Genomic DNA, 27,630 nt, shown 5'->3' with positions numbered 1-27,630 from the left:
GAGACGGGAACAAAACAAACAATCCGCAGTGCAAAAAGCCCCATGCAGATCATAGGAGATATCCAAATGTGTCCTGAAGCTCAGCTTGTTACCTGTAACAAAAGACTAAAAGACACCTGTCCACAGAAGCAATCAATCAGATTCCAATCTCTTCACCATTACCAATCTCTTCACCATTACCAAGACCAAAGAGCTGTCCAAGTGACAGCATTGTAGACTTACACAAGGCTGGAATGGGCTACAAGACCATCAGTTGGTGTGATTATTTGCAAATGAAGGAAAAATAAAAGAACTGTCAATCTCCCTCAGTCTGGGGCTCCATGCAAGATCTCACCTCATGGAGTTTCAATGATCATGAGAACAATGAGGAATCAGCCCAGAACTACATGGGAGAATCTTGTCAATGATCTCAAGGCAATTGGGACCATATTCACCAAGAAAACAATTGGTAACACACTTCGCCATGAAGGACTGAAATCCTGCAGCACCCGCAAGGTCCCCCTGCTCAAGAAAGCACACACACAAGCTTGTCTGAAGTTTGCTAATGAACATCTGAATGATTCAGAGGAGAACTGGGTGAAAGTGTTGTAGTCAGACGAGACCAAAATCAATCTCTTTGACATCAACTCAACTCACTGTGTTTGGAAGAGAAGGAATGCTGCCTATGACCCCAAGAACACCATCGTCAAACATGGAGCAGGAAACATTATGCTATGGGGGTATTTTTCTGCTAAGGGGACAGGACAACTTCACTGCATCAAAGAGATGATGGACGGGGCCATGTACCACCTAGCTAGACCTTAATCCCATAGAAAATATGTGGAGGGAGCTGAAGGTTCGAGTTACCAAACGTCAGCCTTGAAACCTTAATGACTTGGAGAGGATCTGCAAAAAGGAGTGGGACAAAATCTCTTCTGAGATGTGTGCAAACCTGGTGGCCAACTACAAGAAACATCTGACCTCTGTAATTACAAACAAGGGTTTTGCCACAAAGTACTAAGTCATGTTTTACGAAAGGGGTCAAATACTTATTTCACTCATTAAAATGCAAATCAATTTATAACTTTTTTGAAATTAGTTTTTCTGAATATTTTTTATTGTTATTCAGGCCCTCACTGTTAAAATAAACCTATCATTAAAATTATAGACTGATCATTTCTCTTTTATTACTTTCTGACATTTCTACTTTTTCTTCTAGGATACCGATCTCTTATCTCCTGGTATTAGTGTTAACAACAGTTACTGCTCTAGCAGTTCAAATCTGGAGACTAGTCGACACTTAAGCCGCAGCAACATAGACATACCTCGGAGCAATGGTGAAGACCCAAAAAAACAGCTTCCTCGCAAAAGAAGTGACTCTTCAACCTATGAGCTGGATACCATTAAGCAACACCAAGCTTTTCTCTCTAGGTATCTGTACTGCATACACTGGTAGAGCATAATATATGGGTTTACTAGAAGAATATCTATAATGGTAGAGTGTCATGGGCTGCTCTCTAAATCTTGCTTAGGCATGGGAGCTCTGTCAAGTCTGTGGTTAACAGCTAATGTGATGATTAGGGTGGATTTTTTAGCCAGTTGCTTGTTTGTCTCTAAATACGATGAGTGGTGGGTGGATCTAGACCCCTGTTGCCCGACCTGCAGACCTTTAGTGCTTATTGTGGGGCCCTTGGACTCTAGCAGTTTTGTAGTGGGAGTAAGAAAATTAATTTGTAAAGGGATAATAACTGTGACCTCTACTAGCCATGTGTAACCTGTCCAAAGCCTGTTATCTGCCGCATGTCTCCAATATCCAACCAAACCTCTAGCATGTCGACAGTCTCTCACCAGCCTCCCTTTGGTATATACCCAGGCTCTGGCAGTCCTTTCTAGAACTGCATATACTGAATATTATTTGATCATGTTAATGTTAGGAACCACAGTTGAGGCCCCATATACCTCGTAAGCCAACAACCACTGGTCTAGACACTCTAAACATGTATGTTAATTGGATTGGCTTTTGTGAAAACAGTTGTTCGGTAATCAGAATGTCTATCGTACGTAGCGTAAACCTTGCCATAGACCATACATTTTTTTTTTTCATTCACGCATGGGAACGTTTTAATTTAAAATCATGATTTGTCATTGTAAGAATACACTGATCAGTGTCTGCAGCTGCTAAATTCTGAAGGTTTTCCAGCATGTCCCTTCAACAGAAAATGATCAAGCTATCAAACAAAGACGACCAGATGCTGATTGAAATTCATCCGGTCCTGGCTGAACTAGCTGAATTTTGTTCAATGTATGGCCAATGTATGTAAGGGAGATTTAAACACAGTTTTTTAAAAGTTTATTAAACTAACTTTAATTGCATGAACTAGGGCTCGACAAATTCCAGGTTGCCATTGCGGTTAGAAATTGCATCCTGGCGCCTGAGCTTTTGTCAGCCCATTCACTGTTGCAGGGATGCACAATTTGTATTGCCTGACATGCAGTTTCGGGCAATTTTTTTTTTCTACATCCGTACAAGCAGCAGGGCTCATTTGTCAGGTGGAATCATCTGCTGCCACCCGATTGCTTCCACACATGTGAGTAAAGTGCCCTTGCCCCCCGCTATGTATGCCAGACTTAGCTTGCCCATCTGCGGGCCAGAAACCGGTATAGCAGGCGCCGCAGGGTAGATGGGAGGGAGGAGAGCAGATGTCACTTCTGGGTCTCCATGACAGTTTCCCGGCCAGCACGGGTGGGAAGGAATGTAATGCAGTGCAATCTGCACTGCATTACACTGAGCGGAGCACACGGAAGACATGCAGGATGTAAAAGACCCTGCATGTCTCATTAAAGAGAACCGTCACCAAAAAAAATAATTAAGGAAAAGCAAAAGTTAAGTAAAAAATATATATTTTGTTTAATTGTAAAAAAAAAAAAGTTACACCCAAGCAAAATCGGCCCCTAGCATGTGCACAAGCTGGCTCCTATCTTTTTTAGCTGGCTAGAGTCAAAACAAATTTGTCAAGCCCTGGCTTAAACATTCTTTGCTCTAGTTTTGCATTATGTTCAACAATATTGTCATTTGGGAATAAATGTATTAATTAGTAGATGTAGAAAGATAGTAAACTGCAGACAGCAGGATGCAAGCAGTGGGAGCAGCCTGAGAAATGTTTTCCTTTTGTTACAGGTGAATATCAGCATGCTTTAAAATTAGGTTTTGAAAATGTAGTAACCATAACTAACAAATGTTCTGGAATAAAACTAGCAATTAAACAAATATTTCTGGTCAAATGTTTGTGCTTAGTTAACCACTTCCCGACCGGCACAGCCGATGTACGTCGGCAGAATGGCACGGGCAGGCATATTGGCATACAGGTACGTCCATTTTTATATGCCGCCCTGCCATAATGTGTGCCCCGCCGGTCGGGACGCCCGTGAGTCCGGTCGCGGGTCCCGCGGACTTGATCGCCGTGGGGATACCCGCGATCGCCTCACGGGGCGGCTGAACAGGGAGATGCCGTTGTAAACAGTGACAGGCAACAAGTGACACTGATCTCTGCGCCATGTGATTGGAGCAGAGATCAGTGTTCACTAACACAAAGCCCAGCCCCCCACAGTTAGTAACACGCTCCTAGGAACACTTAACCCCTACACTGCCACCCCCTGGTTAACCCCTTCACTGCCAGTGTCATTTACACAGGAATCAATGCATTTGTATAGCATTGATTGCTGTATAAATGACAATGGTCCCAAAAATGTGTCAAAAATGTCCAATGTGTCCGCCATAATGTCGCAGTCACAATAAAAATCGCTGATCGCCATTACTAGTAAAAAAAAAATATTAATAAAAATACCATAAAACTATCCCCTATTTTGTAAACGCTATAACTTTTGCGCAAACCGATCAATAATAGCTTATTGCGTGCAATTGTCAGTTAAAGCGATGCAGTGCCGAATCGCAAAAAGTGGTCTGGTCTTAAGCCAGCAAAATGGTACGGTCTCAAAGTGGTTAAACCTTGGAAGATCTTTTTTTTTTTCATTTGCAAATCAGTTCAATAAAGAAAGTGAACTGTGTTGTAACTGCAAAAATATTTGCAACCCGGTTATCCCTTTAGTTGTATAATGTGGCAGCCTAAACTTACTTCATATCTTGATGCTGGGCAGTTCTTTGGAGACCTGAGCATAAAACAATACTATCACACTTTATCCAGTACTTCCTGCACCCACTACTAAATAAACAGATCTGGTATATCAGGAAGGAGATATCCACACAACCCTGAACTTTCAAGAAAAACAATTGAGTGCTGTTCATGATACTTTTTACATACAACTTTTCAGAACAGTCTTTCGGGGTGTACCCCCTTCTTCAAGGTCCAAGCAGTACTAATACACAAAGTTTTATCAGAATGTTAATAAGATGATCAATGAGGGGAAAAAAACATACACAGCAATGGTAATTAAACTTGGATAGTTATTGCAATAAGGCATGGAGACACAACCCTTATGGATATAACGTGCTAATGCTCAACCGAGCTGTAAGGAAAGTGGACATGGAATAGTACAGCACCAGCAGTATTTCCATAAAGCATTTCTGTTTGTTTCCAGTTTACATGCAAGTGTCCTCAGAAATGATACCGGGTCTCGAAGGTCAAGCAGCTCTACAATGTTGGATGGAGGCAGCATTGGAAAATTTGACTTTGAGATTACAGACTTCTTTCTCTTTGGCTCTCCTCTTGGACTAGTGTTGGCTCTGAGAAAAACAGTGATTCCAGCCCTTGACAGTAAGTATGATATAAATACATTAATGCCGCTGGACTGCATTAGACCGTTTTTTTTTGTACTTTGCAAGTATTTATAAACTGTGCTCTATTATACTTTATTTATCATGGGTTCCCAATTAATGGTGCTGTCGATGTCTGTAGAGATCTGCTTCCAGTATAATAAAAATAAAGGACATGGAAAGGGTGAAACCATACACTGAGCTGTACTGATTTGTAAATCTGTGTCCCATGTACAATGTCAAATTTATGCTTGCATTACAAACTGGTTTACATAGTATTTTTCCAGTCTTTCCATTAACCATCCTGTCAAATGTTTTTTTTTTTCCTGCAACCATAGAAGCTGTACTACTGTTTATATACAGATGCCACAGAATCTCCATCTGTATCCCATACACTTATGCAATGGACTTTCTGATTTCCTAGAAATCTAATTACAGGCATACTTGGTAGTAGGGTCTTTATCTGTGAGTGATGCTAACAAATGGCAATGCTAAACTTGTCAAAATCATGAGATTCTATTAAACACAGGACTTCCCACTTGGGAAGGCCTACATCAATTTCTAATACAATACTGGCATGGCCTAAATCACTAATGTAACAGAGGGGTAAATTCCTTGTTACACTTGTTTATTTAACAGGATACTATGGTTAACCTTTCAGATTTGTGGGTGTAATGCAATAATTCAAACAATGCACAAATAATATAGTAATGAAAAAAAATGACTTCAGTCAGTTAAAGATGTAGTACAGATGATAAACTGGATAAATAATCCTTCAATTCAATCCAGGGAGCCCCTCAACTTCTGGAAACATCAGAAACTCCCAAAGTTGACAAATTTCACACAAGGTACTGGGCACATTCACCAAGATGTCCCAGATCAGGCTCTAACATGGGCTTCTTTGTACTTCTATATATATGTGAATCGTATTGAGGGGGCTCCCAGGTTAAAAGTAGTTTTAACAAGTTCTACCAAACGACTGGTTTTAACCAGTCATTTGGACTTAATTGTCTCAAAGTAAGGAATGTGACCATATGTGGTAAGGTCAGAAAGATCACAGTATACAGAAGTACCTTTAAACTATTATCGTTAATAGCATAACAGCTAACACCAAGTATTTTGTAAATCAATATTTCATATAGACCAGGGATATGCAATTAGCGGACCTCCAGCTGTTGCAGAACTACGAGTCCTATGAGTCATAGCAAGATGCCGACAGCCACAAGCATGACACCCAGTGGCAGAGGCATGATGGGACTTGTAGTTTTGCAACAGCTGGAGGTATGCTAATTGCATATCCCTGGTCTATATGAAATATTGATTTACAAAATACTTGGTGTTAGCTGTTATGCTATTAATGATAATAGTAATAATAATATCCCTGATATAGACCCACACTTCAATATCTTAAACTCAGATGATTTTTAAGATCTGCAATAAAGTTTGCTAAGATCAGTGCCAAGTATATAGCAGACCTGCAGGGTATTGTTCTTTTTTTTCCCAATAAAAATGGGAGTTTTACTTTTGATACTTACATGTTTGTCAGGGTACCCAACTACCCTGACAACTTTAATTCAATGATTGATCACAAATTTTTTTGTGGAATGGGGTACAGTAGAACTTGAGATGTTGATCATTTTTAGGTGAGCAGTTTCCATTTTTTGTGTTCCCACCAATACTAGTACCCATCCCTCTGGCATTATGATGAATGTGACTTTCTTGCCTTGCTAAAGGTTTTTGGTTCCACAAACATTTGTTACATGCAATACTCATTCTCTGATTTATTTGTCATCTTCAGTTTATCAGCTCCGACCTGGCTGCCAGCAGGTTTACAACCTCTTCCACCCTGCTGATCCTTCTGCCTCCCGTGTAGAGCCACTTCTAGAAAAGAAGTTCCATCTGCTGCCTCCCTTTAATGTCCCTCGATACCAGAGATTCCCTTTGGGGGATGGAAATTCTGCCCTCTTGGGTAAGTAGTGACTTTTGAGTGTCACCATGTTCTCTCAGTATGTTCATAATCAGGTAAGCTAGTGTTTGATCCTACCTTCGAGATGTTTACCAAAACCTAGGTTTAATAGTGTAACCAAGCAGTTAGTACTGATTCATATGTGCCCTCTTATAGATACTTTTTCATGTTTAGCACAAACTTACTATACATAGCTATAAAATAAATTAACTTTGAAAAAACACAACCGGTAGCTTGACTTATTTGCCCTAAACATTTCTTACCTAGAACTTTCTTCTCAGTAAGTAGGGTACAAAACATAAAAAGCTAATTATACTGCAGCCTATGCACAGTGAAGATACTTATGTTACTAAACCAAGCTAATTCTTACAAGGGAAGTTTAATTACACCCTAGCACTTAAGTCAATGCCTGTGTTTGCTTTAGAAATCTCACCTCATACAAATCTCAGGGAATGGAAACGCAGCACACGCAGGTCAAATGCAGATCAACTGCACCTGCAGTTAATTCTGAATGTTTTCAGAAGCAAATAACACTAAAATTCAGAAGCATGCTACATTTGCCCATGAATGCCCATCTACACAGGCCCTTAATCTGATTATACATGGGGGATATTATGATGTTTTTAAGATATTTCTTCTTTACCTGACATACATATTCATGCTTTTCAGCCCACCAAATCTCTAAGGGTGGCATTGCTGATATTTGGAGGGCCGGGAGATTAATCCATGATTGTACCAATATGTTATATACAACTGTATATGTGTTCTGGCCAAAATTAAACAGATTCCTCCATCCATGATATAAAGCGTAGATGTACAAATCTTCCATTGTGCCTGTTGTATTCTGACAGTCATCTACAGAATATTCAAACAGTGACTGCATCTGATTAGACACAGCTACTGTTTGGCCGCAAATTTTTCCATATGGCTCCTTTGATTTTTTTTAATCGAAGGATATCGAGCTGGAGTTGGCTGATTTTTTGAGGGCCAGTAAACATAAGCCATGATTGTGCCAGCATTGTTACATATAACTGTTCATGTTCTGGCCAGCCTTAGCCACTGTTAGCCTGAATGAAAATAATCAAACAGATTCCTCTATCGACACTATACAATGTTGGTGTTTAAATTTTCAACTCTGCCTGTATTCTGACAGCTACCTTTGAATACCCAAAAAGTGGATGCATCTGATTAGATCCAGCCTCTTTAAGCTGAAACTTTTTGTCCAACAATTTTTAAATTGCAGGACACCGAACAAGACAAGGTAAAAAAAGAGTGTTTTGATGCAGTACTTTTATCCAGCCAAATCTGATGAAGTGCATATTTGTTGCCCAGGATGGGGCCTTTTGAGCCCCTCACACCTATACATTTTAACATGTATATCAATTTACCATAAATGTTTTCCCAGCATCAAAAAAGTCAGTAATCTCAATTATTGTAAATACTTTAACACACTGTTACAATTTCATCAGCCAGCCTAGGGCCAATAAAGAGGTGATACTATCAGATGGGCATTGTCTTGGGTGCCAAAAGGTGCTTACAGACTGATGGAAATCGAGCTTCATTTCACTGCTAAGCAAAAACGAAAATATCAAGTTTTGGTGAGATTTAACTGATCCACTCTTGTGTGCATTTTTTGGAGAAACCAAAATGAACCAAAAATAAAATGCCATACCATTATTTTGCAATAGTGTAGCATGATAAATTTCTTTAAAGGGTTACCCACCTTTTAAAGACATTTTTTTTTTTTTAAACCTATGCATTACAGCTTCACCAGTATGTTAATATGCAGTCCTCCATTTTGTAATATAATACTTACTTTTCAAGCTGTGCTTTATCTTGTGGCCGTCTATCTCGAATGGCAGGATGTACCAGCTGTTGGATGCACAACCTCAGCACCTCACAATCAAGTACTTGACTTTGTTCCTTACCCATGCAAGTACAGTTTGCTTTCTCTTGCAACAACGGCTAAGCTCCATATTCTGTGAAAATTAAAGAAAGCAGACTGTACATGCTTGGGTAGGGCACAAAGCTCTGTCCTCATTTATGAGGTGCTGGAGAGCTAGGCAGAATAATAGGGAAGCCCAATGGAAAATGCAGCAAGTATGCATTATATTACAGATGACTGTATATTATTGTACTGTGATGCTTATGGATTTTTTTGGAAAATGTCATTAAAGGTGAATTAACCATTTAAACGAATTTCAAAAGACCCAATAGGCTTTTTTATACAGATACGGAGATTAGACTAGAGGGAGCTTTCATTAGCTCAGTATAATTAATTTGTCTCTTTCTTAACCTCTCTTGAGATAATATATCAGTCATGCTAAAACTGGCCATCGATGGATCAAAATTTGGCTAGTTTTGCATGGACCAGCCAAATCAGTGTGAGACCATCCCTGCTAGACAGAAGTCAGTCATTTGAACAAAGCCAATTGTGCATTAGTGCCCATTTGACTTTTTGGAAATAGTTCAACACGCAGAATTATATTATATATATATATATATATATATATATATATATATATATAAACAGTCCACTTTATTAAACATATGAAAATTAAAACCCTTTTCTTGCAGAGCTCAGTCATTGAGCTTGCAAATTAGGCAGAGGGATAAGTTGCATCACAAATCTCAACATGTTTCATGAACAATAGATCACTTTATTGGGAGTCGATGCCACTGTGTCTGCAGATTAAATACAACAAAATGAAATATAAATATAATAAATGGACATCATCTTAAACTCCCTATGAAGGTATAGTGCACACTTTCAAATCAAATTGGCAAAAACCATTCAGTAAAAGCCATATGAATTCCAGATGGTAACCATTTTAAAATGTCTGTCCCAGGGTCTGTGTGTTTTTTTTTAGGGTAGGAATAGTCATACAATTTGCATTTGTACAGAGTATATTGAGTCATTTAACTTAGACTTGCATCATGAACAATAATAAAGCACAACCAGTATGTCATTATATAGCACTACAAATCGGAGGGCATAGCCTGCATATGTAATGAGCAACTATAGTTGCTTACATACAGTTGTGCTCATAAGTTTACATACCCTGGCAGAATTTATGATTTATTGGCCATTTTTAAGAGAATATGAATGATAACACAATTTTTGTTCTTTCACTCATAGTTAGTGTTTGGCTGAAGCCATTTATCAGTCAACTGCGTTGCGCTACCTTAACAAATTATACTATACTACAGTGCCTTGTGCATAAATGTATATTAACAATTGTGCTAAATGATAAACTAACAGGGATACTGTTTCCTCCTACTAAGCAGGTGTAGCAGAATCACCCTAAGCTGAACAATTATATATTACACAGTGTATACAAAATAATTCAAAATATATGGAGTGCCTCAGGCAAATACAATCGTGAATAATCAAATAGGTGAGTAAAGTGTCCAGTGCTTAAATATAGCAGCAGAAATAAACAAATAACAAGGTGTCTTGTGCTTTAAAATAGCTCAAAAGTACTATGTAAATTTATTTAAACAAGTGTATTAAACAGGTACTCACAAAACAGGTAACAGAGACAGCTTTAAAAACAACCAAACTAACGTTCCACTCGTAGTATGGACCGGATACCGTATACTGGAAGTGACGTCCGTACTACGAGTGGAACGTTAGTTTGGTTGTTTTTAAAGCTGTCTCTGTTACCTGTTTTGTGAGTACCTGTTTAATACACTTGTTTAAATAAATTTACATATGTACTTCACTATCGGAGCATACTTCTCTCTTTCCTATGAGATCCTTGTGGAAAAACATTGAGCAGTAAGATCTGTGTGGAAGCTATTGAGATACAAAACATCAGTCGTGGGGGCCAGCACTTACCTGCCAGGAATAGGGATATAATCCCTGGATCTTGCCATTTGTTTGTTCTGCTGTTTACCTTACAGCAGTAAGGTAAGGGGCCTCTCCACCTGGTGTGCCGTGAACACTGGAAATAAGAATTAGAGACACGGTTTTTGGCACCTTATCTGGAGAAGCACTGAATAAGTCACTGGTCACTTTATTCACTTCAAGCCCACATAAAGACTCTATTTTTGTGCTGTTTTGTTTTTGTTTTTTTGCTTAGTTTGCACGGTGTGTTCCACGCTTGGAATTCTATATAGCTTCCTTGATTGTATTACTTTTGAGCTATTTTAACCACTTCCCACCCGGCCAATGCACATATACGGCCGGGTGGGAGCCGTCTACTTCTGATAGGACGTTCAGGAACGTCCTTCAGAAGGAGCGGGATCGCACGTGCGCGTGCCCGCGCAGCGTGGCGATCCCGATGTGCTCGTGTCACCCGGACACGGCGCATCTCAGATCGGCAGGAGGGCTCTGTGATTGGCCCTCCTGATCACATGACGGCCGTGTCCAATCACGGCCGTCATGTGATGTAAACAAACAGCCGGTTGCTAGGCAATCGGCTCCTCCTCTCCTCACACAGAAGTCATCGCTGAGGAGAGCAGATCGCTGCAGCCGGCTGATGATCAGTGAGTATGAGCTGTTTTTTACAGCTTTTTACTCACTGATCACCAGTCTAGTGTAAACACACAACACACCACACAGTATAAACACAGTCCCCACACATGTCCCCAAAACACACATGTCCCCAAAACATACATGTCCCCAAATAATAAAAACACATGTTCACATTATTGCTATTTGGGGGGGTAGGGTTTATACCCCTGTCGGTGGTCTGCTGCAAATAATTTTACTTTTTATCAGTCAACTGTGTTTACTCTTTTTAAATCATACTCATAACAGAAACTACCCTAATGACCCTGATCAAAAGTTTACATACCCCAGTTCTTAATACCGTGTATTGAACCCTTTAACATCAATGACAGCTTGAAGTCTTTTGTGGTATTTTTGGATGAGGCTCTTTATCTTCTCAGATTGCAACGCTGCCCCTTCCACCAAGTTCCTGTAAATTCTTGTGCTGTCTTGCATGAACTGCATGTTTAAGATCTCCCCAGAGTGGCTCAATGATATTGAGGTCAGGAGACTGAGATGGCCACTCCAGAACCTTCACTTTATTCTGCTGTAGCCAATGACAGGTCAATTTGGCCTTGTGTTTTGCATCATTATCATGTTGCAATGTCCAAGTACATCCCATGTACAGCTTCCTCCAGTATTTTTTAAAAACATACTACATTAATCTTTTCAACAATTTTGACCAAATTTCCTGTGCCTTTGTAGCTCACATATCCCCAAAACATCAGCGATCCACCTCTGTAACTTTCATCATAGGCCATGTTGACTCCTCTCCAAATGAAGCATTTATGGTTGTGGCCAAAATGCAAAATTTTGGTCTCATCACTCCAAATGACTTTGTGCCAGGAGGCTTGTGCTGTTTGGCATAATGTAAGCAAGATACTTTGTGGCATTTGCGTAGTAATGGCTTTCTTCTGGCAACTTGACCATGCAGCCCATCTTTCTTCAAGTGCCTCCTTATCATGCATCTTGAAACAGCCACACCACATATTTTCAGAGAGTCCTGTATTTCACCTGAAGTTATTTGTGGGTTTTTCTTTGCATCCCCAACAATTTTCCTGGCAGTTGTGGCTGAAATTTTAGTTGGTCTACCGGACCATGGTTTGGTTTCAACAGAACCCCTCATTTTCAACTTCTTGATTGGAGTTTAAATACCGCTGATTGGCATTCTCAATTCCTTGGATATCTTTTTCTATCCCTTTCCTGTTTTATACAGTTTGACTACCTTTTCCTGCAGATCCTTTGACAATTCTTTTGCTTTCCCCATGACTCAGAATCCAGAAACGTCAGTGCAGCACTGCATGAAAGATGCAAGGGTCTGTCAGGAGTCCAGAAACTCATTTAACTTTTATACACACACTAATTACAAGGAAACAGATCACAGGTGAGGATGGTTACATTTAATAGCTATTCAAATCCCTTTATGTCAACTTGTGTGCATGTTATCAGGCCAAAATCAACAGGGTATGTAAACTTTTGATCAGGGTCATTTGGGTAGTTTCTGTTTTCATTATGATTTAAAAAGAGTAAACACAGTTGATTTATAATAAATGGCTTCATTCAAACACTAACCATGAGTGAAAATTTTTTTTTTGTGTTATCATTCATATTCTCTGAAAAATGCCCAAGAAATCAATTTCTGCCAGGGTATGTAAACTTATGAGCACAGCTGTATACATAAATAATTGCAAAAATGTTGTTAACATAACCCACACTTATAATGTTAAAAAATGCATAAAAAATATACAACCGTCTAATATTTTTATTCATGATAAAAGTGTCGCAGGTTACTAGGTATCCAGTCAGGTATTTACTATATTTGGGTCAGGTTGTGGCTTGCTGATCTTTCCTTTCACTTTAGTAGTAGGCAGTTTATAACTTCAGTCTTTCATTCATAAATGAATAGCTTTAGCCTTGTTTTGGGGAAAACCAAATAAAAGCTTGTAGTAGGCCAGATGTGGTCCAATGGGGAGTAGTTTGGAGACCTATGTTTGAGTAGATTGTTTTGATGTTGTTGCTATTATATATTTTTTAAAGTATTGGTTTATACAGTGTAAACCCTGCTTGCTTCAAGGTAACCTACCAACCAGTAACATTTTATGTTTCCAATTGCAAAAGCATAATGCACCCATTTCCCTGTATGGAGCTGCGGATGTAAATGGATATATGTCCGTTTACACCCGTCGACATCTGAACCTATCCCCTAAAAACAGACGGATGGGGGATCTGTTCTCCATCCATCTGGCAGATCGCATGACAGTCGGATGTAAACAAATAGGAATTTAGTTTACATCCGACCACCCATAGAGAAAAGTTGGCTTTGTCTGTGTCCACTCTACAGAAGTGGAGTGGACGCAGACCTGTCATCTACCTGCTCAGCGGGGATTAGCAGACAGATCCCTTGCTGAGCAGGCAGAGTCTGCCCGTGTGAAAGAGCTCTAACATGTATAACATTGATGCATGGGGAAAAAAGACCTGTAGCTGTCCAAAAAGCAACTTACAGTACCTTGAAAAAGTATTCATACCCCTTGAAATTTTCCACATTTGAGCATGTTACAACCCAAAATGTAAATGTATTTTATTGGAATTTTGTGTGATAGACCAACACCAAGTGGCACATAATTGTGAAGTGGAAGGAAAATTATACCATATTTATCGGCGTATAACACGCACCCCAAGTTTAAGAATTAATCTGTTGTTAAGGACATGGCAGCCGGCTTCCCAGTCCGCTCCTTAACCAACTCAATGCCATAAATTATCAAAACTTTACCTCAGAATTTATTTACCTCACAACTCTTAGTGAATTGAACAGTTGCACAATTGTTTCCATATTTGCTATTTAACCACATTTTGAATAGTGTTATTGTGAATTGACCCCATAGAGAGGATGAATCTCCCTAATGAGGGCACAGACAGCAATAAAAACCTGACAGGGGTTCTAATCCCTCTTTAAAGGTGGAGTGCAGGACTAATAGTTGTCCTGTAGACCGATTCTCCCACCTGAGCTCTGGATCTCTGCAGTAGTTACCATGGGCCGCTTGGCTGCTTCTATGATTTATGCTCTCCATGCCTGGCCTGACAGTTTAGGTGGATGGCCATGTCTTGTTGGGTTTGCAGTTGTGCCATACTCTTTCCTTTTTTGGAAGATGGATTGATCAGTGCTCCATGAGATGTTCAAAGCTTGGGATATTTTTTATCACCTAACAATGCTTTAAACTTCTCCACAACTTTATCCCTGACCTGTCTGGTGTGTTCATTGGCCTTCATGATGCTGTTTGTTCATTAATTTTCTTGAACATACCTCTGAGGGCTTCACAGAATAGCTCTATTTATACTGAGATTAAATTACATACAGAGGTGGACTCTATTTACTAATTAGGTGACTTCTGAAGGCAATTGGTTCTACTAGATTTTAGTTAGGGGTATCAGAGTAAAGGGGGCTGAATACAAATGCACACCACACTTTTCAGATATTTATTTGTAAAAAAAAATCGAAAACCATTTATAATTTTCCTTCCACTTCACAATCATGTGCCACTTTCTGTTGGTCTATCACATAAAATCCCAATAAAATACATTTACGTGTTTGGTTATAACATGACAAAATGTGGAAAATTTCAAGGGGTATGAATATCTTTTCAAAGCACTGTAGATAAGGGAAATCTGATAAATGTCAGTACTTATTTGCATATTTGTTTTGGGTTAGAGACTCCAAGTACTGAAGACAGGTGATCATCGTAGAAGCCAGGCAAATTTAATTTTTAGATAGTGATCAGAAAAAGGCAATCTCTCTGTATTTCTCTGATGTATTGAGCGGGATACACCGCTTATGTGTTACACAAGGTTTGACAGAGCGATATATCTAAGTGTTTGTGAAAATGTCCAAAGGTATTTATAGACATTGTCCTCATTTAATACTGCCAGCAGGATTAGACCACAATAAAAATAATTTCCCTGTTGTATCCCCTCTGATCTTTACAGATTAATTCCAGTAGTTGTAGTTAAAAATCATATATATATATATATATATATATATATATATATATATACCTTTTTTTACAATGTATAGTCAAGTTGTCGTAGTGTAGAAAACATGAAAAAACAATCTATCCAGTTAACTGAAAACAAATGCTAGTATTTTTGCTTTAACACTGAGATCAGTAGTATTTCATGTATTTTTTTTTTATTTTTTTTTAGCTATTTGCTTGATCATTGTGTGGCATTAACATCATGCTGTTTTTTTTTAATTGGGCAAAAAACTAATTTAAATATGACCTGGCATAAAATATTTCTAAGGAAACTACAGTGCTAAAGTCCAGTTACTCTCCCTATGTCCCTTTTGGACCTCTTAGGATCTTATGCTCAGGTTTTAAATGGGGTACGGCTTAAATACGCCAGGGTTTTGTTGTCTAGTCTTGCTAGAAAGCCAGCATTTCATCATCGCTTAGAGCTAATGGCTGCAAGTGCTGATAAGTGTAATCGTACAGTGGGAGAGATCCCCACACTACACATCATTGTGTTGATGGGGGTATCTGTCAGTTTTGTTTTAAATTTTTTCCTTTCATCCAGTTTATATGCAGTACTAGCTACTGGTAAAAAAAAAATACCTTTTTTTTTTATCTCTTTCCTAATGTTCACATGACCACACAATTTTGAGTTCTGGGTGGCTGGTGTGAGAGCCGACAAGTGTGAGGAATTCCCAGAGCAGTGTCTAGCACCAGTGCATTGGGAATTTTCGAGATCTCCTCCAACCAGCCGCAGCAGCTGCCCAAGAACCAGAGCTTGTGCAGTCCTGTGTCCATTAAGAGGCAGATTATAAAAAAAAAGGTATTTACATTGCTTATTGTTACATACAAGGTGTAGCATTAGTAAAGACAAAGGGAAGGCAACATTTAAAGTGGTTGTTAAGCCACTGTAACCCGTATACACCATCAGCACTGTCTCCTATTGTAGTATCCCCCTCTGTGTGTGTTTATAAAAATAAATGCTGCAAATACCTAATTTCAGTGCCACAATTGCGATGACATGACTGGCCAGCTTTCTCCTTTCCTCCTCTGAGAGATGCACTGGGCGGAGCTGAGATTTCTCTGCTGTCAGTCTAGAGGGGAGGAGGAGAGAGCTGGCTGGTCATGTGATCGCAATCTCAGCTCTTAAATGAGGTATTTACAGCATTTATATTTATAAATCATTCACAGAGGGGGACACTGTAATATGAGGCAGTACTGATGGTGTATACGGGTTAGTGTTATGAGAGCAGCAGAAGGGGGGAGGGGTGGGTCACACACAGACAGAGAGGTGAGGGGGGAGGAGGATACAGAAGCAGAGAGGTGAGCAGATGGCAGACTGCTGATGACAGAGTTACATAAACTGACCACGGTGTCTGGTATCAACAGCCATGATACACCATGGTCAATTTACAGAGGGGTGGGGAGAAACTGTCAGGATCAGCTAGGTTTTTTAGGTGTTATGGGGGGCCAAATGACACAGGACAAGCACTGTGTCATATAACATGCTTTAAAGGAGCAGGATCCATTTTTTTATTTTATTTTTATTTTTTGGGTTAACAAACGCTTTAATGCTTACTAGTAGAGAACCTTCCCTTCCTCTTTAAGATGGATAAGAGGCTGCAGATGTTATTTCATTATTAGCATCCCAAGTTCCCCCTTCCCCCCCCATCCCAACCAACATATACAGTAAATTATAGAAATTACTTGGATGAATGTTTCCTGTTAACAAATTTAAAGGAAATTTAATTTAAAGCCTTAGCCAATTCTTAAAGCGTAATTCCAGACTTTTTTTTAATGTTTTTTATATTTCGTTTTGGATAAAGCAGGGAAGATTTCACATTTCTGCTGGGTTATAGTGGCTTTTTGTGACCACATTGGGAAGGTTATTTCCAGGTTTCTGTTCCAATAATACCAGGACAAAAATGGTTCCTACCAAAAGGAAGGCACGGCAACAATAAAACTTCGTAAGAAATTCTTACTCTGTCACTGAACCAAAATGTGTTTTGTATTTTTCTGTGTCCTTCTTGGCGATAAATCTCAATACTTAGCAGGAAGTGAGAAGTCCCTGTGATAGCGACACAGACATCAGTGAAATCCTTACAAATACTCTAAGGCCGCGTACACACGGGCGAACTGTCTGACGGACTTGGTCCGCTCGTGTGTGGGCTTCAGCTGACTTTTTCAGCGGACAGTCTGGCGGACTAAGTCTTTCGGAATTTCCGTAATATTGTCCGTCCAACTTTGGTTTCAGCGGACAGTCCGCTCGTGTGTTGGCAAGTTGGACGGACTAAGTATGGCGCATGCTCAGAAAGGATTTACACGGCCGAAGGTTGCATTGCATTGTATTGGACGTCGTATTTCTAGTCCCGTCGTACGTGCTGTACACGCCATTGCGCAAGCTTTCAGCGGACTGTCTGTTCATCGTGTGTGGTCAAGTCCGTTCATTCAAAAGTAGGACGGACTGTCTGTCGGATTGTCTGACGGACTTAGTTGGCAAGACAGTCCGCCGTGTGTACGCGGCCTTACTCTTTCTATCCAAAAACATAGTAAAAGTTTTGGCTGGAGTTGAGCTTTAGGTCACTATGTCAAATTTAAGAATATTTTTCAGATGCTTGTTTCAAAAAGTCTTGATGGTATTTATGTTCTTTGTGACATTGTCTGGTTATATGTTTGTAGCGTTTTTGTCTTGTTTTTGTTTCCCTCTCATCTCCATCCAGTCGAAGCTATACAGAACAATCCCATCCTTCTCATGGAAGGCAGCCCAGCGGTTGCTCTCCAGCGTCAAGATGGCATCATGGAAACCAGTATCCCAGTTCCTGTCCTAAGCTGCCAAGACACTTCCAGTAAAGCCACCACTTGTGCTGAATGTGTGTAACCTCCCCTTCTATTGTCTTTGCTCCTCTGTTGTGTAATCATGCACATCCTGAACTGAAAGCTTTTCTGAAAAGTGTTGTCAGTGAGAAAAAGAGAGAAAGGCTATACAACCTGTTTAACCCATTTTAGCTTCTTCATTACATATGTTTACATTATTGTGTTACCATTCAATGTATGAGGTGCTGCATAGGGACCTTGTGGCTCCTAATTATTTTAATGCACATAACCCATGCAATCAACATCAATTATAAACTGGTGTTAACAGGTGCTTCTGTGTACTTATAATGTTGCAGACTATTTGTAGTAGATGCTAAAATTAACACTTTTATGGAAAAGCTTTTAGTTTAAATAATCAAAGAAGCATTTGATATATTGCCTTGTCTTGCTCTATAACTTGCATGGTTTTAAATTGAAATAAACATGTAGGGCAAGCAGGAGAGAATAATGTACTTGCTTGGGTAGCTTTGTCTGCCCTTTTCTGCTGTAAAACGCTTGGCATTATCTGTTGCTTTCATTGTTCCTTCATATCCTTAATTTTTGTGTATAGGTCAACCTGTAGAAACAGCCTTTCATTTGTTCTGTGCCATCTCATTTATTGGCTATCACTGGTTCCTTCTAACATGCAAATATGTTTGTGAATTCTCAACTCAGCACTGTGTACTTACAAAAGAGTACTTTTATACGCTGTGATTCTGTCTAATGTTTTAATTTCAGTTTACAGGACCCTAAATCTTTAATTTAGTTTCTAGTTTCTACCTCCATGGTTCCTGATTTCCTTCTCATAATGGTTGAAATGTACTATAGCCACTAGGCTTACCATGAATATGTTGCCACAGAAGACTGCTAGCTGTTTTCTGGAACCATGCCTGTTTTCTTGATAAGCTGCAGGTCACCAGCCTGTCAGACAGAGCGTGGTCCCCACCACTTCCATATCCCTTAACAATGCAGAGGATATCGGGGGCTGCCACTTTATGGAGCATTGTAGGTTTTTATTGAGGTGTGAAGGGAAAGGCTTCTACCAGACGACCCATTTAATGTAAGTATGAAATTGGTAATAATGTACAGTCCTTCATAGGTGCCCACATTTGTCATTGTTTCAGGCGTTTCCCAAATTTTATCAAAATTTTTGTCTCTTTTGAGCATAGAAAGCATTTCATTGGACATGAAGTATTGATTTATACAAAGTAAACCCTGCCTGCCTCAAGGCAACCTGAAAAAATAAAAAGATAAAAATGGCCCGTGGGCTGTAGTTTGGGGACCTGTTTTACTAGATTTGTCTGGTTTCTAAGTTATATATTAAAAGCAATATTTTTATTTTTTAATGTATATTTTCTTTACTTTATTTATACAGTGTACCTTGCTGGCTTTAAGGCAGTCTAGCAACCAGTAGCATTTTATGTCAGTTTCCATGTTCAAAAGCATAACTTTTATAACATTGATATATAGGAAAAGAAGATCTAAAGCAGTCCAAAAAGCCACTTTTCATGCATGGACTTATTTTTATTATTTGCTTTTACTGTGCATTCCTAAAGTCAGCCATAGATGGTTCAAAATTTGGCCAGTTAAGCAGGGACCTGCTTAATTTTGATCCATCTACAGAAAGGCTGTTGTATAGAAGTTGATCTCTCAATCAACTTTTGTACAACCAGCCTGTTGGAAAATGTTTGCTCGATCAGTGCCACCAGCTATAGCCGGCAGTGCTGATAAGTGTATACTGATGTTGAGGAAGCCTCCCGCTGTCAGAATAAAGTAGCTCCATGGGAGGGATAAATGTGTGGATGGGGAATCTATAAATGTTTTTATTGTTCACCCTGCTTGTTCAACAAAATAAGTTCAATCATGTATGGCCAGCCTAGGTAACTGGCCTTAAGTAGGTTGGCTGGTCCAAGGTGATAAATAGAGCCGAGGGAAATCCTCTTCTGTGTTATGAGCGCCTCACAACTATCTTGAATTATTAAAAAAAAAAGCCAATAACTGTAGGGGCTGCTTAAAGTAAACTCAATATTGGAGAAATATGGAGAACTAGCTTTTTTGACCTCTTTGTATATATGGTAGTTGTCTGGTTGTTTTGCTGAACCTTTGATTTCATTACTTTGTCTCATTGACCTGGAAGGAGTATGTAGATAAAGAAAGTCTGATAAAAAAAATCCGTTCTTATTTGTATAATTGTTTTGGGTTAGTGATTAAAAGTAGTGAAGACAGGTGATCATCATGGCCAGTCATCGTTGTCTGAAAAGGCACCCTTCTATTTTTCTCTGATGGGTTTTCTTTATGGAGAGCAAAATATTTAAAGCATATCTAAACCTGAAACCACACATGTAATATATATTGCAGCTTATCAGCAAGTAGAGAAAATAGCTGTTGACCCTGCCAAACACTTGTAACTACCTGTAAGCTGAAAAAAAAAAAGCACAAACATCCTTATTTTTCTTGTGTAAACTAGTAGTCCCATCAACTACCATGTAATGATGAATCAACAAAGGCAGAGATGTTAGATCTTCAGTCTGTGTGACAACCATGACTTCTTACATAGTTACAGGGTAGAAATGAGGGTAGACACAGTAAGTGTTATTTACATTATCAGCAAGTGAAAATAAAAGGTAATTAGCCTGAAAAAAAAAAAGAAAACGAATGCAGCCACTATGCCCAAGGATTGGCAAGCTGCAATATATTAAATTTTTCTTTCTCATTTTAGATATGCTTTAAGAGCTTGGAGAATACATGAGAAGAACACATGCTTGGGTCCTTGTAATTTGCCTGTTTTCTAATGTCCAGGTGTTTCTGCCATACCAAAATAATTACAAAATTAATAAATTTTTCAAGTTTATGTCAAAAAGCTGCATTAAGAAACTGGTCTCAGAGAAATCTCATAGTGAACTTTATGTAGTTTATATAATGTAAATATGTCATATGTCATTATTTCCACCACATATGCAGATTTTTTATTTCTCATTAATATCGTGCTTACTGAAGAATAATTGTTCAATGGATTTCTAATTACGGTACATGTTTGAAGAAAGCATTGATGTACTTAATACACTATAGGGCTATAGAGTTTATTTTAGTCCATCTAAACTGACCACTTCAACTATTTTTTGAAGATGAATAGTTACCTGGGAAAGTGTTGTAAGTCCAAACAAACCAGAATACTGGGAATTATTTCAGATTTGTCATACTATATGGCTATATGTGTATGCTGAAGGTAATGCTGTGAATGGAGATGATTTCCTGAATGATGTTCAAGCACAAGCTAACAAGTGCATGTTGACATTGCATTCATTCTGTCATAAAATTAAACTGAATGATTCAGTATGAAAACAATATTACTTTTCATTAAAACCACATGTGCATGAGATGGAGAAAGTAGAAGGACAATTTCAAATTTTTATAAAAATACAATATTCCACCCTCTTCCACCCCTAACTTAAACTAAACTAGAAAACCATACACAGCTACTCTCTTACCTTAGCACGGAAGCTATGGCTTCCTCAGCTGTTTATTCCCTCCAGGCACAAACCTCCTTCAGGGCTCCCTGTCCCCCTAAACTTGAATTGGGCCATGCACCAATCTCAGCTTACTGCCCCATTTAAGCCTGTGGGCATGTTCTGCGCTGATGATTTCAGTTCAGAGATGACAAACAACAAAGGAAGCCACAGCTAGTTTATGTGTGTTTTTTTTTGTTGAGGTTTTCTAGGTTAGTTTAGGATAGGGGGCTAGAAAGGATGGTTTGGTGCCGTTTTTATTAAAAGTGAACCTGCCCTCGTAGCCTAATTTTTGCATTGGCATGAACATGGCATTCAGTTGGTTTGATGGGGAAAACAAATTAATTTAAATAAGAGTTATCTACACAGGAACAGTTAGCTGTTGTTTACCCAGAGGAATGTAATGTGATCTTAGTATAAGTCTTGTCCCTTCTGCTGCATCAAGTGATTTCCCATTCATCATAAGAAGCAAAAATGGCAACTCAAAGTCCCCATACAAATTTTGGAGTCTGCTGGTCTTTGCTTAATCTAAACTGAAAACCTAACACCAATATTACCTGTTTAAAAAACCTAAGACCAGAATTTCAGTCTCTACAAACATCAAATTAACAATAGTTATACCTCAAAAAAATCCAAAGCCATAGTTTATACTCTCAGTGATTTTTATTGCGCATTATACAGAACTTGGAATATATAACTGGAAAGCCATGGTAATATTAGTATGATCTCTGAACAGAGATGAAGCTTTCAATGTAGGAGACGGTACACACAATTAAGAGAGGGGCATTTATTTGATCTTTGTAATGTATACAGCGTCAGTGCAGTGACTGCCCCTGATGGCGCTGGCTAGAGCTACACATGTTGACCGTACACACTGTCTGCTAAGCTGAGCATTTTTATGTGAGTAATCAATTTGCTGGTTCTTATTTTGGTTTTTAAATTGTAATTTTTTATTAAAAAGAGAAAAAAAAAACAGTATCAACACCTTTGGAGCAATTCTCTTTTTACATTGCTGGGAGATATTGACTATTACTGATATGGATACTTTCTGATTTGTGGCTAAATTTCATTTATGCATACATTGACCTCCCTGCCCAATGTGAGTTCTGGATGTCCTGTTAATTTACTTCTTTATCAACGGGTGGAGGTGGTGTTGCTGACACATTTTTGGATTGATATTAATGTATTTATTGCTATCTGATGTCTTGTTATCTGGTGAGTGGTAGCACTAGAGAAGAGAATAATGGTTATTATTATTTGTAAAGCGTTCTAGAAGTCTCACTTCTAGCACTGCAACTTTGTCTCTGTCTATCATTAAAAGCCACATAGAATTGTTCACATAGGAACACTCCTGTACAAATTTTGGGACTGTCCTGATTTACAGACATCTCTCTGACAACCCAGCTGCTGTCCTTTTAAACCTGACTCTAAAGCCCGTACACACGAGCGGACTTTTCGACATCCAAAGTCCGACGGACTGAGTCCGTCAGACTATTCGATCGTGTGTGGGCTGCAACGGACTTTAGCTTCGCTAAAGTCTGACGGACTTTAGAAATGAAGCATGCTTCAAATTTTCCCGACGGAACTCCGCCGGACCCGGTCCCCTTCGAAAAATTCGCTCGTGTGTATGCTACTCCGACGGACTAAAACCGACGCTAGGGCAGCTATTGGCTACTGGCTATGAACTTCCTTATTCGAATCCAGTCGTACGTCATCACGTTCGACTCCGTCGGAGTTTGGTGTGATGGTGTGTGTCCAAGTCCGTTCGGTCGAAAAGTCCGCCAGAACTCCGTCGGAACTCCGGCGGAACTCCTTTGGAGGTCTGTCGGACATAAGTCCTCTCGTGTGTACGGGGCATAACTAGGTAACAATACCACAAATTGCCCCTTAAACCTAAATGCTGCTAGAGCCTGTATCCCCAGTGTGTGGAAACAGCAGTCCCTACCTACTGTGTTGCCAGTAATTACATATAAAAGTGAATAAATTGCGGCGCTAACAGCAAAAAACAACTAAATAAAAATGATTCTTATCTAAAAAATATGTAAAGTGCAAAGAGTGTGAATCACCTCGCAAAGTGCAAAATGTGCGATAAAGACAATACAAATAAAATATTTACTACAATATTACATGTGCTTGCATAACACAATCATGCAAAAATATATAAAATCCAGAGAAATTGCTGAGAAGAAAATGTGCAAAAAATGCAAAAATAAAAATATTAATAAATAATGCTCATTAATTCCAGTTCATGCAATTGCTTCGTGAGCACAAATCAAAGTCCATGCACAAAAGTGACTTCCAAAGTGTGTGCTAATCCAGTGACTGAATTCAGTGCCAAGCCAGTGCACCACCAGTTTCCCCCAGCCTCTCACCTCAATTACTTGGTATAGAAACACAATATAAAAGCCAAAGCTAATCCATCCACATTCGTCCAGCGGCTAGTATCCACCTGTATATTTCTTTCCCAGGTTCTTCACATCTCACTCGTTAAGGTGTGCGATACATACAGTGTGGAACAAAAGGACAGGGGGGCTCTCATGTGTAGTATGAAAATATGACATTTTAATAACGAAAATAGCAACTTACATTGAAGTAGAAAACAGCAAGTAAATGTAGTACAGTCCGAACTTCCGGTCTCGGCCGCGACCGGAAGTGACAAGTGCAACACCACAGCTCCTTCCCTGACGCGTTGCGTCACGATCACATGACTTTTTCAAAGGGTGCATGATTGTGTTATGCAAGCACATGTAATATTGTAGTAAATATTTTATTTGTATTGTCTTTATCGCACATTTTGCACTTTGCGAGGTGATTCACACTCTTTGCACTTTACATATTTTTTAGATAAGAATCATTTTTATTTAGTTGTTTTTTGCTGTTAGCGCCGCAATTTATTCACTTTTATTGTACCACTATTAGTGCTGAGATCACTATTTTTTTGTAGGCTGCTTTCACACACTTACATTTATTTCACTTTTATTACCCTACACATTGATTAGCAAGGTGAAGCGCACTAGTACCCTTTATTTATATAGTAATTACATATAGATTGAAAAAAACAAGCACAAATATCCAAGGGCCAAATAAACTAAGCCTAAGCCACAATAGGGGCTCTTTTCCAGGTTACATCCTTAATCAATTTTGGTAAAAATATCCAGTGCTCTATTCAATAGTTCCAGGCATAGAGTTATCCAAAATTTAACCAGAAGTCAAAGTGCCCATGTATGCCTCTAGATTGATGGATGTAGCACTCCTTTCTACTGAATATTTATAATAGTGATATTTTCTGTTCCATACATCATACAGCTTCAGCTTAGAGGCACAAATTTGGTTTAAACTTTGGATAACTCTATGACTAAAACTATAGAATGGAGCTTTTGACCTTTTATCAAAATTGATTATGGATATTCAGTAACTCTTGGAAAAGCGCATAAGACTTTAACAATTAACTACTGTGGTTACTTACTTTGGGGTCATTTATTTGCACTTATTTCTTTCAATTTATATGGAGTTGAGCTTCATATACTGTATTTGGTAGATTACTGTGTTTTTCCAGTGTAGGTAGCCATAGACTAGAATCAAAAACTGATTGATTATACTTGTCCCAGCCGAGTGTTGGGGAATGTGTCTTGTTTATGGCCTCCCCTTGTTATTGGGGAGATATCCATTTGGCAGAGTTTCCGGTACTTCCATATTTGGACTCTTTTGCCTTTGATTGTGCTAGTGCTTGACTTAGGGACACATACAGGTGCTTGAAGCATGACTGCCATGTCCTGATCTGGAGTACGATACAGGCCGATATATAGTCAAGACTTCATACTTTGGACACTTACTAGGCAAGCACTAAGCCAGTGCACCTGCCAGTGTCCTACCCTTTACAGTGTTTGCATTTTTTGTAATTTTAGGAGAATACTTTTTGGCAGATACTACCCAGGCTCCACTGCCACAATTTGCCTATTTTCTTTAAAGGTATGGACTGCTCAGGAGTATACACCTTGATCATTTTAGCACATACAGGTTCCGTTGTACTCCTTTATTTGGTCAATAAGAGCTTGTGCTGAGCTACAGTATATGTATGGTTGAAAAAAAAACACATTTACTCAATTGCCTTAATAGGGCCTATCCATTAATATGCTTGTGGATATGCTTTGAGGAGGTATTGCTTGCAGTTACATGGGGCATGTTATTGTTGCCATGGTTTTTAATATACATATTCCTGGTTCTGTATAATGCACAATAAAAATCACAGAGCATAGAACATGATTGCTTTGGTTTTTGTTGAGGTATACATACTGTTAATTTGATGTTATTAGAGTCTGCGATTCCAGTCTTAAGATTTTAGTTTAGCCTCTCAAGTGTGTGTTGTTTTAGTCCACTGTTCTCAGTATCTGTCTCTGGGGATTTTATCCTTTTTATTTGTATTTATTTTTAAATCAAGAAGCCTATGAAACCGATGTTCTTTCCTTCCTGCTTTCTTAAGTTTCAACTTTCAGGGCTATACCCCCCCCCCCCCCCCAATATTCCCATCCTTTCCCTGGCCATTTTATTTTATACTAATGACATGCCCCCATATACATAGGTTTATATATGTATATATGTGTACATAGACAAGTCTGTGTGTGTGTGTCTATATCTGTATCATGTACATATATATGTATATAAAAATATGTTGGTCACAGAAGGGGTCTGCTTTGCATTGTACAGCAATGCTCTGTAGCCCCGTGTGAAACCTGATGTGAATTTGTTCCCTTTGCATTACCCTCTCTTTTCCCAGAATTGGAATGAAATACACTGGGTTATATTTCATTTGCTTGTCCTTGTATAGGTTTTGGAATTAAATGCATCTTATTTTGTGTTTCTTAATGCTTGAAAGTGTACACATCTGAGCTGTGGCATCTCCATCCCTCCTAATGCATTCTTGTTTTCTTGTCCTGTTTGGGTGTTAATTTTTAATTTACTTTTTTTTTTGTTTTGTTTGTTTTTCTCCCTGTTTTTCTGTTTTTTTCCTTTTTTTTTTTTGTTTTCGGTTTCATAGCGGATGTTGTTCAGTTTCATGGTGCAGTCTTCGTGGAAAATGCCTCCCCTTCCTCCCCCATAACAGCTCCCCACTTCAGGGGGTACAGAAGAGCAAGTGAAATCAGCATTGCAAGTCAGGTCTCTGGAATGGCTGACAGTTACACGGCTTCAAACATAGCCAACAGTAAGTGCCTCGTTGCCTAACAGGTCTGATCAAGGACACAGTGCCACTCATAGCCCAACGCATCACAGATATTGTAACAGCCTTCATGTAATTAATGCAGTGAGGTGGATGCATTGAGACAACCAACCTGGTTTAATGTAATTCCGTAGTTGCTGTAACTATACTATATGAAGCATGATCTCCTGGTTTGTTGCTGTCAGGTCTTGGACAGTCACTTCTACCCTGCGGTCTTGCTGCTCTGCTTGTTCAGAAATGTAGCCAAACAACATCATGTTTTTTTCACTGCAAAAATTGTCTCACCACCTTTAAAACAAGCAGAGAGGTATGTGATGATATCTTTGTAGAGGTAAATCAGGAGAAAGGGAAACTAAAATGAGCACAGTGGCTATAACCCAGATATACCACCCAAAATTAAATTCTTACAGGTCCCTTATTGTAGTCAGTGACTTTACCAATCTGACTAGTCCAGAGGTAGAGCAGTCTGGGCTGGTGTCTATAAATGGTGACCTGTGCTGTTTTCTGCTTGGCAGCTCCTTAAATGCCTCATGCTTCCTCTTTAAGACAAATTCCAGTTTCTACTTATTAAGCTCCAGCATGTTCCATAGCACTGTACAGCAGATTGCTTCGCTTTAAACAGTCTTAAAGACTAGCAAATCGTCAGCTTTCCTTGGTCCCTTTCTGGTTGATGTTTGAATCCTATATGTTTTTGTATTTCCATTAAGCAAATATATGTAAACATTGTCTCTGTACCTTCTGGTTCCCTGTTTAACGTGGTTCCCCATGTAACATTTTTAAGCTTGCTGTAGTCCTTGAAATTCACTTACAGTCACTATCAAAGTTGCAATGCCATTGCGCA

The 27,630-nt window shown here is 39.0% G+C and overlaps 1 protein-coding gene across 20 annotated transcripts in view; it reads left to right on the top strand.

Annotated features, from left to right (window-relative positions):
- Positions 1–27,630, top strand: part of PITPNM2 (phosphatidylinositol transfer protein membrane associated 2) — a 451,974-nt gene that overhangs the window by 383,616 nt on the left and 40,728 nt on the right. For 13 of the 20 annotated variants that reach the window (XM_077461884.1, XM_077461885.1, XM_077461886.1 and 10 more), the window contains 5 exons: positions 1,199–1,410; positions 4,576–4,751; positions 6,549–6,719; positions 17,936–18,085; positions 26,610–26,774. In XM_077461884.1, coding sequence (XP_077318010.1) covers positions 1,199–1,410; positions 4,576–4,751; positions 6,549–6,719; positions 17,936–18,085; positions 26,610–26,774 — 874 coding nt within the window. The remainder of the gene's footprint in view (positions 1–1,198; positions 1,411–4,575; positions 4,752–6,548; positions 6,720–17,935; positions 18,086–26,609; positions 26,775–27,630) is intronic. The other 7 variants (XM_077461889.1, XM_077461892.1, XM_077461894.1 and 4 more) reach the window with 4 other exon arrangements.

The sequence above is a fragment of the Lithobates pipiens genome, unplaced genomic scaffold (assembly GCF_037356315.1).
Source record: "Lithobates pipiens isolate NorthernLeopardFrog02 unplaced genomic scaffold, aLitPip1_a1.2 Scaffold_3, whole genome shotgun sequence".
NCBI classification, from domain to species: Eukaryota; Metazoa; Chordata; class Amphibia; order Anura; family Ranidae; genus Lithobates; species Lithobates pipiens.
This window is presented reverse-complemented; position numbering and strand designations above follow the sequence as displayed.